This window comes from Cetorhinus maximus, chromosome 7 (assembly GCF_964194155.1).
Source record: "Cetorhinus maximus chromosome 7, sCetMax3.hap1.1, whole genome shotgun sequence".
In the NCBI taxonomy this organism is placed as follows: domain Eukaryota; kingdom Metazoa; phylum Chordata; class Chondrichthyes; order Lamniformes; family Cetorhinidae; genus Cetorhinus; species Cetorhinus maximus.
Genome location: NC_135885.1, coordinates 113,461,959 through 113,474,765, shown reverse-complemented (window position 1 = coordinate 113,474,765; position 12,807 = coordinate 113,461,959). Strand labels below are relative to the sequence as shown.

At 41.9% G+C, this 12,807-nt stretch overlaps 1 protein-coding gene across 1 annotated transcript in view; it reads left to right on the top strand.

The window, feature by feature from the left end:
* LOC144682985 (glypican-6-like) overlaps positions 1-12,807 on the top strand; it is a 1,097,394-nt gene that overhangs the window by 305,155 nt on the left and 779,432 nt on the right. The window contains exon 2 of the mRNA XM_078545918.1: positions 2,536-2,694. Coding sequence (XP_078402044.1) covers positions 2,536-2,694 — 159 coding nt within the window. The remainder of the gene's footprint in view (positions 1-2,535; positions 2,695-12,807) is intronic.

Here is a 12,807-nt window from a genome sequence, read left to right as displayed (position 1 = left end):
ACATTTGTCACGAACCTATGGAAGTCCGGATGCATGGACATATGTGGGAATTGCCCAGAAAGTTTAAACTTCCGATGGGCTGATTCTCTGCTGCCCAGGACCCTGTGGAAATGTCTCCCACCCTGAGCTTAGGGCGAGGACTTGTGCTAGATACATAAGAATTACCTGTATAGCTACTCTGGAAATGTTAGACAGTTCAAAACCTGGTTCAACAGCTGGGCCAGACCCAACTGCCCCTAGACCAACCGACTAACCCCCGACTACCTGACTACCCCCCTGACCAGACCCAACTAACCAATGACCCAACTGGACTGCTCCCCGATCCAACTGCTCCCCCAAACCTGACCTGACTACCCCTGACCAGACCTGACTATCCCCTGAAACCGACTACCCTGAAAACCGCCCGGCTAGCCCCCAGCAAGAATTGACTACCCCCTTACTCGACATGACTACCTACTGACTACCTGACTACTCCCCTGACTAGACCCGACTAACGAATGACTAAACCCCACTACTCCCCGATCCAACTGCTCCCCGATCAAACCTGACCTGACTGCCCCTGACCAGACCCGACTATCCCCTCAAACCAACTACCCTGACAAACACCCGGCTATCCCCCGATCAGATCCCACTACCCCCCCCCCCCGGCCAGAATCAACTACCAAGACCAGTGCCAACTACCTCCCCAAACAGACCCAGCTGCACCTCAACCACCCGACTATCCCATCCCGACCAGACCAGATTAGCTACCCTCCCCCGACCAGACCTGACTACACCTCCCCACCTAAAACTGCTACCTCATGACCAGACCCAACTACCCCTGGTCAGACCCAACTATCCCTGACCACCCAACTACCCCCCCAACCAGACCGGACAATCCTCTGACCAGACCCGACTACCCCTTGACTAATCGACTACCACCCCACCCCTCGCCTCTCCACACACACACACACACACACACCCCGACCCTGACTTGGCTTGACTACATCCTGACTAATTGATTCTAACTGATTATGCTCCCGACCAGACATGACTAGCCCCATACCAACTGACTACCCCCGACTGGAACTGACAACCCCCCCACCCCCCAATCTACTTGACTAACTCCCACCCCTCTGAACCAACCCAACTATCCTCTGATCTGACTGGACTCCTCGTAATCAGACATGACTACCCTCCGACCACCTGACTACCTTCCAACCACCTGACTACCCCTCCTGACCAAACCCAACTACCCCCCGAACACCCGACTGCCCACTGACCAGACCCTACTACCCCTGACTAATCAATTACCCACCCAACCCGACCTGACTACTCCCAAACACTTGACTGCCATCCGACCTGACTACCAACTCCCCCACCGACCTACATTACTCACCTACCCACTTACCCAGCTGCCCACCTACCCATTCACTCACTCACCCATTCAGCCATACACTTACACATTCATGCAGCCATTCAGCTAAACCTTATTCATTAAAACACTGGACCTTTAAAAACTTACCTGAATACAGCAGCTGGTGCTCTAAGAAGGGTCCTCTCCTTCCCCTGACACTCACTACATTTTCTTGGGAAACGCTGTGCTGTCCATTTCTGCTTTAGCCAGGATTGGAAGAAATGGGCAGGCTGATCGGGTTGGGAAAATCTTCACGGGCAGCAGTATTGCCACTGACTGGAAGATTCAGGCCATTACTCCTGTCCCTAAATTGTTTGATGGTTAGAGTAATCATATTAACAATGTAGCATGGAGACAGCTTCCTTCGGAGAAGTATTTCACAAAAAATGAAAATGAAATCCAATTTCGGTTTTGAATTGGTTGATAAATGACCATCCAGTGTGACCTTTTCCAAAATCAGCTTTGTATCACTATGCTGATTACTGGATTCAATTGCAGCCCTAATATTAAACCTACGTCAGTAGGAAGAAATAGATCTTTGAATTTCAATAAATTTGGCAATCAGCACAGTTAAAATTTCAACTTTTTTGCCCCTTTGGTGTTCATGATTTTCCTGAGCAATTTTAAAAAAACATTCTTTTAGATTGCAATGGTGTAGGTTTTCAGGTGCTTTCTATAAAGCAGGATGATCCTCTTAGGAAGACTGATCTGTAAATAATAAGCTTCTTCACCTTTTAACAAATTGAGAAAAGGCTGAATGACAAAATAGAACTGACATTTACTCTCTTGTTTCAATCACCCAAGTCTGTTTTCAATTTGAAAAGATAGTATGCATTATGTGTCCATTATTGTTTAAGTTTCGTCTGGAGTAAAAATCTCTTTAACCGCAAAGTCTAAACCCTAGTGAAAATAGAAACAATTGAAACCTGTCAATGTTCTTTAGAAAAAAACAAATTCAACAAGACTTGGGGAGATAGCTACAACGTGGAACAAGTCCACTAGAACTGCGGTAACATCCGATGACCTATGGAAACAGCTATTTCCTTGCAAGGCTCACTTCGTATAGCCATATAAATTCCGATCAGAAACCCAGAGTTCTTACTACTAAATAGCTAATTTTGTTCTCAATTTGTTTGCAGGGGAGCATCTGCGAATATGTACACAAGGTTATACATGCTGCACCTCAGAAATGGAGGACAAGCTGAGCCAACAAAGTAAATTGGAATTTGAAAACATGGTAGAAGAAACAAGTCATTTTCTGCGCACAACATTTGTTTCCAGACATAAGAAGTTTGATGGTGAGTACATTGGCAATTTTGAAATTTTGTCTTTCCACAGCCTTTAGTGTTTGAAGTCTGATGCACACTTTTGAGTTTCTTGCTCTTTAGTGTAAATATTGAAAGGAATCTAAAAACACATCATAATTTGAAGCTGCTTTATTTCTTTGTTATCCAATATTATGTGATTCCAAACCACAGGGTTGTATCGCCAATAACATTCTCTTTAAGGATCCCTTTTCCCTCTTACTTTTATCTTGAGTCTAGGCTCAGTGTCTGGAACAATTTACCTCACAAAGACATAATTCTCTACTGCAGAAAAAAGATGTCATTCTGTAGCAGAATGTGCCTATTACCAAGGACATTAATAGTTGTCAGTGAATTACTAGAAATTAATCCAATTAAAAGGTTTAGACAATGTCATTAACTCCAAAGAAGAAGCAGGGTCTCTGCAGAGCTGGATTAATATTTGTAATTCACTGACAGACCTGTTGGGATTGATCCTGGCATTGTCTTGGCTTCCCGATTTTTTTTAAAATTTCCATTGAAGTCAAATTATGACCTAAATGGTTGACTCAATTTATACTCTAGCTGTATGCTGATCTATGGCCAGGAAAGTTAGAGAACTGTGCAAGTGTGCTCATAAATATTGCTTTCGCGTTATGTACAGAAGATTTCACACCAATATCCAAATGCTAGTAAAATTTTAATTTCTTAAAGAGGTTTTAGGGCAGTCAGATCGTTGTTAACATTGACATGAATAAACATAAAGTTTGAGAAGTTACCAGGCAGCTGGAACACAACGCTAGAAAAAGGGTGACTATCTCCTGAAAATGGTTAAGTCACCAGGCCCAGGTGAAATCCACCCAAGGCTGCTAAGAGAAACAAAAGGAGGAATAATGGAGGCTCTGACTATCATTTTCCTATCCTACCTGGCTGTAGGCAGTGCCAGAGAACTGCAGGACTGTGAACATTGTGCCATTGTTTAAAAAAGGAGGAAGGGATAGCCCAGGTAATTACTGGCCAGTAAGCCTAAACTCAGTGTTGGGCAAATGATTTTTAAAAATTCTGAGAGACAATATAAATCATAATGTAGAAAGGCACGGATTAATCAAGCATGGATTTATAAAGGGAAAGTCATGTCTGACTAAGTTAATTACATTTTATGAGGACATCCATTCAACAAGGCACTAGGTTCAAACAAATGTAGGGGAAGTGGAAATAAATGCCACAGAGGTTGTTGGATCTTTGTGGGCTGTTTTCTTAAAGATCGGTGGTAAGCACCAGCATTTCGAAATTGACTGTGAAAGCCAAGGCATTAAAATTCAATTTTTCATTGAAAGCCTATTAAGTGTTTGGATGGAGTACATATTCACTAGGCTCATAATGTGGAAAATAAATCACTTTGGGCTCATAGTTTATGGTTACATTGTTGAGTTACCTCATTGTTGTTCCTTATAGAGATAGTTATCTATGGCTAATCATAATACATGCTCTATATAGAATCATATAATGGTTACAGCTCAACAGGAGGCCAAACAACTTTCACTGATCAACCTTGACAGAAATTATGTAATTGAATATATTGTAGTGGGTGTTCAGTTCACCATTGTGTATGAGAGCAGTCACTCAATCCTAACCTCATAGAAGAAATCAGTGCCTCTACACACTCCAGCTGAAAGTAATTGTGAAAATGATAAAATGGCATATGCAACAATATTTCCTTTCATAATACACTGAAGGATACTTATTGAGCTTGAGTTTGAGCTACATCCTTGTTTTTTCATCATTATTGCACTAGAGCCTATTGAGACACTGGTATCTGTTTCAGCAACTGCCTCAGGATTCAGGGCATGAAAGAAACAGGAGTATGTATAGCAGTACATAGCTATGATGGTGTTCTCCATTACTGTTGCCCATCAAATGTTGCTGGGACATTAAAAGCCTCTTAGCAATAAAAATTGTCATCAAATGGTCTACTAATGATTGTGGTAATGTGCAGCTCTGTAAGACAAATCAAGAGGTTTGTGGTTGGGGTAAAAACTTCCAGAAAATGAAGTGGGACTTCGCCGACCGCAAGTGTTGTTTTGCTGCCAGTGTTTCATTCTAATGGTGGTTAGTAGCTTTGATATGTTTCAAACTTTCACAGCATCAACAGGGGAAACAAAAAATGTGATTTGAATTGAAGTTTTAACACAGACACCTAGAATTCATGTGTTGGAATGCTAGTGTGCTACTTGGCACGTTTACCTCAAATGTCCCTTGTTTTAATGGAGGCATTAAATTGTTTGAAGTGTAAACATCTTTGCCATAATAGCTGAGAGAAATTCCATTTATACAATAAGTGTAAGTACATAAATATTCTACATTATTTCAGAGACAACAAATTAAATTTGTTGTACCTTTCACAACCACGAGACATCGCAAAGCATTTTACAGCCAATGAAGTACTTGAAGTGCAGTCAAACTAGGGAGTAAATTGCACTGTTGTAATGGAGGAAGCATGGCAGACAACCTGAGTGCAGCAACCTCCCATAAACAGCAACAGACAAACTATTTTTGTGATGTTTATTAAGGGATTAATATTGATACCTCCCGTATTCTTCTTCAAAACACTGACTTGGGGCAGGGCTGGGACTGAGTTCCTTTCCTAGTGCTGTTGGGAGGGCTTTAAACTAACACAGTAGGGGTGTGGGAACCAAGAGAAAATATTAGAGAGGAATACCACGGTGCACAAAATACTGGGAGGGACAGATAAACTAGTATAGGGAATAGTAAGTTAGTAGGTGAAGTCGGGGTGAGGAAAAAATTAACAAAATCTAAACTGACTATGCATGTATCTGAATGCGCAGCGTGTAGTAAATAAGATTGGGGAGTTACAGGTGCAGATTGCCATGTGGAAATATGATGTTATGGCAATAACAGAGACTTGGCTTAAGGAAGGGCAAGTGTGTTAATTATTCAGGGTACAAGATGTTCAGAAAAGATAGGAAAGGAGGAGGGGTGGCAGTATCGGTTAAGGAGAGCATTGCATTGCTGGAGAAAGAGGATGTCCCAGAGGGTTCAAGGACAAAATCAATTTGGCTAGAGCTAGGGAACAAAAAGAGTGCAATTACATTGTTCAATGTAGTCTATAGACCACCAAATAGCGAGAAGGATGTAGAAGAATAAATCTGCAGGGAAATTGCAGAGATATGCAAGCATTATAGCGTAGCTATAATGGATGACTTTAATTACCCGAATGTAGACTGGGACAGCGGTAGTGTAAAGGGTGGAGAGGGGCAAAAGTTCCTAGATTGTGTTCAGGAAAATTTTCTACAGCAGTATGTGTCCAATCCAACAAAAAAGGATGCACTGTTGGACCTGGTTCTTGGAAATGAGATGGGCCAAGTAAATCAAGTGTCAGTGGGGGAACATTTAGGAGACGGTGATCATTGTGTCATACGTTTTAGGGTAATGATAAAAAATTACGATAGGCAATCTAGAGTAAGAATAATTAACTGAACAAGAGCCAACTTCAATGGGGCAAGAACGGAGCTGAGCCAGATAGACTAGAATGAAAGATTGGCAGGAAAAACTGTAGCTGAACAATGGGTTACCTTCAAAGAAGAATTGGTTCAGGTTCGGTCAAGGTATATTCCATCAAAAGGAAAGGTAGGGCAAACAACTCCAGAATTGTCTGGATGAAAAAGGGGATAGAAATTAAGATAAAAAAAGAAAAAGTGCTCTTATGACAGGTGTCAGGTGGAAAATACAATTGAGAACCAAGAGAAATACAGAAGGATCAGAGGGGAGGTGAAAAAACATATTAGAGAAGCGAAGCAGGATTATGAGAAAAGACTGGCAGCCAACATAAAGGGGAATCCCAAAGTCTTCTATAGGCATATAAATAGTAAAAGGGTGGTAAAAGAAGAGTAGGGCCAATTAGGGTCCTAAAAGGGAATTTACACATGGATGAAGGGGCCATGGCAGAGGTATTAAATGAATACTTTGCATCCATCTTTACCAAGGAGGTAGATGCTACCCAGGTCATGGTGACAAACGAGGAAACTCTGGCACTAGAGGGGTTCAAAATTGATAAGGAGGAAGTGTTGAATAGCCTGTCGGTACTTAAAGTTGACAAGGCACTGGGACCGGACAAGATGCATCCAAGGAGTGGTATCTTTAAGACTTTAAATCAAAGTTCTTCAGCCTTCTCAGGTGGACATAAAATATTCACAGAATCACAGAATTTTAACGGCAGAGAAGGAGGCCATTCGGCCCACCGTGTCTGCACCGAAAACAGTTTTTTCTTGCTTCACATTTGCTTCTTTTGCAAATCATTTTAAATCTGTGCCCTGACAGTGTAGCACCCCAGTGCTATAGTGGAGTGTCAGCCTTGATTTTTGTACTCAAGTCCTGCAGTGGGACTTGAACCCATAACCTCTGAATCAGAGGTGAGAGTGCTACCACTAAGCCTCAGTTTAGACCTGAGAAATCCTAGAACAAGCCAGCTTTCCCTCAGAATCTGGCATATGAAGCAAAATGATGTTTAAACGTGTCTTCAATTTTATGTTTTACCATTTTACAGCCATCTCTTGTATTGGGATATATCCATTCCCCAGTTTGTATAGCACTCAGAAATTGCAGGGTATTCAATACCGACTCCAATAATGTCTCACTTCAGCGTCAGAACAGACTATGTAAATCACGAGGTGAAATGTAGTCCTGTAATCAAAGTTTATTCACAAGGCTGCATGTTACTTCAGTAGCATTGTATGCTGGTCACCTCAGTGACACTTGATGAAGTTTAAAGTTGGAATTTCAGCCAATGTTTACTTTGTGTTTGGCAGCAGAGGGTAGAATGTAAATGCTGCCTTCATGTGTGTGGATTTGCTTTCAATGGCATTATTTTGCAGGGTCTATTGGCTGTAGAACAGTCCAAGTCCCTTTGCAACCTAGTGGGAGAGACATTTTTCTTGTCTCTGGAGGCCCAGTTAAGCTTTCTTCAGTTGGTCTGCCAGCTCATCTGAAGGTAGAGCAACAGATCAGGCAGCCCTCAGAGTCAAAAATAAAAATAGCTGGAAAAACTCTGCAGGTCTGACAGCATCTGTGGAGAGGAATACAGTTAACGTTTTGAGACCGTATGACTCTTCATCAGAACTGAGGGAATATAGAAATGAGATGAAATATAAGCTGGTTGAGGGGGGTGGGACAGGTAGAGCTGGATAGAGGGCCAGTGATAGGTGGAGGCAAAGAAGAGATTGCCAAAGATGTCATAGACAAAAGGACAAAGGGGTGTTGACGGTGGTGCTATTAGCTAAGGAATGTGCTAATGGTGACATTAAGGGTAGAAAGCAGGACGAGCAAGTGACTAGATAGCCCTCAGTCATGTGAGTTGATTATTTTTTTACCATGTCTGGCTAATGAGAATGAAGCAGGTAGGCCATAATATTGACCAGTTGACTTATCCACTAATGTTTCACATGAACCTGGTCGTCTTTGAGCTTAATCTGCTTCTTGGAGCAGGCAGAAAAGGCACTCTCTTGAAAATGATACATTCCTCCTTTAAATATGCAGATTTTGGTCTGATGATGTCATAGGGCTCACCAGGACGACTATTTGAATTTTGAGTATTGCTGAAAAAATACATTTTGTCGAAGCTTTGTGTCTTGCACTCATCAGGACAATCGCAAAAATACCAGTGTATGTTTGAATTTTGACCTGAGAGCAGAAACAGCTGCAACTTTCCTGCCAGGTGAACTCAGATGAGAAGAGGATCAGAAGCAGGTAGTATTAGATTAAAAGAAAAGGCTTATAATGTTGCAAAGTATAGTAGTAAGCCTGAGGACTGGGAGTGCTTCAGAAACCGGCAAAGGGCCATCAAAAAGTTGTTAAAAAAGGAAAAAAATAGAATGTGAGAGTGAGCTAGCCAGGAATATAAGAAGAGATTGTAAGAGCTTTTATACGTACATAAAGAGAAGCTAAAGTAAACATTGGTTCCTTAAAAGCAAACACAGGAGAAATTAACATGGGGATGAGGAAATAGCAGAAACTTAGAACAAATATTTTGTGACCATCTCACAGTAAATGGGACAAAATTACATTCAAGAAATAGACAACCAAGGGGCTAATAAGTTTGAGAAAATTAAGGCAATTAACATCAGCAGACATAAAGTATCGGAGAAACTAAAATCTGACAGATCCCCAGGATCCGATAGCCCACATCCATGGGTTTTAAATGAGTAGCTGCAGAGATAGTGGAAACACTGGTTTTGATTTTCCAAAATTCCCTAGATTCGACAACAGTTCCAGCGGATTGGAGTTAGCAAATATAACGCCACTTTTCAAGAAAGGAGGGAGAGAGCAAACAGGGAACTAAGGGGCAATTAGCCTGACATCAGTTGTCAGGAAAATGCTGGAACCTAATTTTGACGAAGTCTAAACAATGCACTTAGAAAATTATAATATGATCATAAAAATTCAGCATGGTTTTACAAATGGGAAATAGTGTTTGGAAATTTATTGGATCTTTTTGAGGATGTAACTAGTGGGGTAGATAAAATGGGACTAGTAGATGAAATATACTTGGATTTCCAAAAGACATTCTATAAGGTGTCACACAAAATAATACACAAGATAAGGGCTTATGGAGTTGACAGTAATATGGCATAGACAAAGGATTGATTAATGGGTAGGAAGTAAAGAGTAGGGCTAAATAGGCATTTTGAAGTTGGTCAGCTGTGACTAGTGGAGTGCTGTAATGATCAGTGCTGGAGACTTAGCTAGTTGTATCTATATTAATAACTTAGACAAAGAGGCAGAGAGTAATGTATCTAAATTTGCTGCTGGTACAAAGCTATGTGTGAATATAAGATGTGAGGAGGACACAAAGAGGCTACAAAAAGATATAGACAGGTTAGGTTAATGGACAAGCGGGTGGCAGACAGAATATAATGTGAAGTATGAGGTTATTCACTTTGGTAGCAAGAATAGAAAGGCAGAATATTTTTTAAAAGGCGTGAAACTTGCAATGGTTGATGTTCAGTAGGATTTGGGTGTACTTGTGCAAGGAACATTGAGTTAGCATGCAGGTACAGCAAGCAATTAGGAAGGCAAATGGGATGTTGGCCTTTATTTCAAGATGATTAGAGTAAAGAATAAAGAAGTCTTGCTGCCGTCGTACAGGGCTTTGGTGAGACCATACATGCTGTACTGTATGCAATTTTGGACTTTATATTTAACGAAGGATATACTTGCACTGGAGGCTTGACAGCAAAGTTGCAACTAGGTTCTGAAGGGACTTGGCAGGATAGATGCTGAGAGATTGTTTCCCCTGGTTGGAAAATCTAGAACATGGGGGGCATAGTCCCAGGATAAGAGACCAATCATTGAGGACTGAGATGAGAAGAAATATCTTCACCCAAAGTTTTGGGATTCTTCGGAAGTTCCTACCCCTGAGGGTGGTGGATGCAGCATTCCTTGAGTATATTGAAGGCTGAGATAGACAGATTTTTGGTCTCTCGAGGAATTGAGGGATTTGGGGAGTGGCCGGGAAGATGGATTTGAGCTAAAGACCAGCCATGATTTTATTGAATGGCAGAGAGGCTTGAGGGGCCATATGGTCTACTCCTGTTCCTATTTCTTATGTTCTTAGAAGAGGCCATTCAAGGCAATTCTGGCCACAACCCCTCAAAGAAAATTTAGGCTTCTCCTGCCTGGAAATCCCTTCACCTTTCCTGTTGCTAGCCTTCCTCCTGAAAGACCAGTTTTTACACTTACTCGAGTGCCAGTGGATGGCCAAGGGCTTGCAGCTGCAACTCACCCACCTAAGGGCTGGAACAGCCAAGATGTTGTCTGGCACCAGATTAATGAAGCCTATGTCAATGAGGTTAAAATCAGCATGGCACATCACACGTATGATGTGATATGATCATCTGAAATCATCCCAACTTGGTGAGGCCCCAACTGGAGTATCGTGGCCAATTGGGGAGGCGATGGCGTAGTGGTATTGTCACTGGACTGGTGTTCTAGAGACCCAGGGTAATGCTCTGGGGGCCTGGGTATGACTCCCACCACAGCAGATGGTGAAATTTGGATTCAATAAAAATCTGGAGTTAAAGGTCTGATGATGGCTATGAAACCAAAACCGATTGTCATAAAATAAAACCCACCTGGTTCACTAAGCCCTTTAGGGAATGAAATCTGCTGTCCTTTTCTGGTCTGGCCTACATGTGACTCCAGACCCATAGCAATGTGGTTTGCTCTTAAAATGCTCTCTGAACAAGGGTAATTAGGGATGAGCAATAAATGCTGGCCCAGCCAGTGATGCCCACATCCCATGAATGAATAAAAAAAAAACTCAATGCACCACACTGTAGGAAGCTTGTAGAAGTTTTAGCGGGGGGGAAGGATGCAGAGGAGATCTAGTGTATGGTATTAAGGATAAAGGGCTTCAGTTACGTAAGGGTATGAGAGAAACTGAAGTTGTTCTCCTTAGAGCATGGAATGTTAAGGGGAAATTTGATAGAGGTGTTCAAAATTATGAAGGGTTGATACAGAGTTAAAAAAAGAGAAACTGATTCAAATAGCTGAAGGGTCAGTAACCAGAGGACACAGATTTAAGGTAATTGGCAACAGAACCAGAATCAACATGAGCATTGTTGAGAAAAGATATTCTTGCACTCATCAGGACAATTGCAAGAATACCAACGTCAGGGGAAGCAACAACTTTATACTGTATGAGAAGAGGGTGCTGATTGATTGACAAGTGGACTGTGATTGATAGAGGCATTGCCTTGGAGAATGCACCAGTTAATGGTGACTGGCAGTTAACTGCCAAGCATTGTTTGAAATTTAAATCAGACAGCTTGACTCTGATTGGTCAAGGCATTGCCCTGAAGAATGAACCAGCAAAATGCTATCACTTATTTTGTTTAGCTGAAGCAGGCGCAATATGTGTACATGTTCTTTATGTCTGCAAAGAACAGGGCCCTGTATATTAATATATGTAGCTTCCAGTACACGCAAGTGCACCACATTGAGAGCCTGACTGACAGTCTTAAATTGGTTGTCAGCGTAATTTTTAGCGCACTGAGCATTATTTAGCAAATGTCCAATTGTGGAATTGTATCTAATGTTAGACACTGTTTTGAGTTTTGCAAGCAGGGGCTGGTTGGGTACAGTCTGTACCTTGCCTGTTGCGAACAGGGGAAGAGAGATGCTGTTTGATATGATCCACCAGTCTTTGGGACGTACGGCCTATATACCTAGCATCACACTGGTGCTGAAATTCATATACTCATTTGTGTGATCGGCAGAATGTCTTTTTGGCTTGAAGGCAGCATCCTGTTAGTGGCGAATATCATTCGTGTTGCTACAGCATGGTAGCAGCATGAAACAGCTAGCTTCACCTTTGGCTCAAATAGACTTGGAATTTTTCAGTGTCGAAAGTGACGGCTTTAGGCCTGTTCATGAATTTGCATGATATACAGCACAAAATGATCTGATCAGGGTAGCCATTATCCTGCAAGACGTCTTTGATGCGCCCTGTTTCAGCTTCGAGCTTGCATGGTGAGCAAATGGCTTGGGCCCTATTTACGAGGTTGCTGATAAGGCCAACCTTATAGTGTGTGGAACTGTAAGAATCCCAATGTGTGTACTGACCAGTGAAGGGTGACTTGAGGTAGACTGTTGTAGAGAATTCCCTGGAAGATTTATCAACTAGTACATCAAGAAAAGTGACTTTGTTTGACTGCTCCATTTCAAAGGTGAATTTGGGCGCAGGACTGAACCCATTAAGACTTGCAAGGAAATTATTACATGCTGCTACAGAATTAAATGTAGCAAATGTATCATCCACATATCAGAAATATGCGAGGAGTAGGAGGTTAGTTGTCATTCCATCGAAGACGCGTTTTTCTCAAGGAACTCAACAAAGATGTTTGCAAAAGCTGGGCCTAGAGGGGATCCCATGGCAACACCATCTATTTCGGCGTACATACATGAGCGTACACGGCATCCTCTCCATGACATGACGGCTGGTCCTGTTTGGGATCTGCAGCTGCTGGATTCCCTCGGTGAATAAATCCATCCCAAGCAAAAACAGGCTTTGAATTCTTCCTTAACCAACGGGCTATTAGGAGTATGACAAGC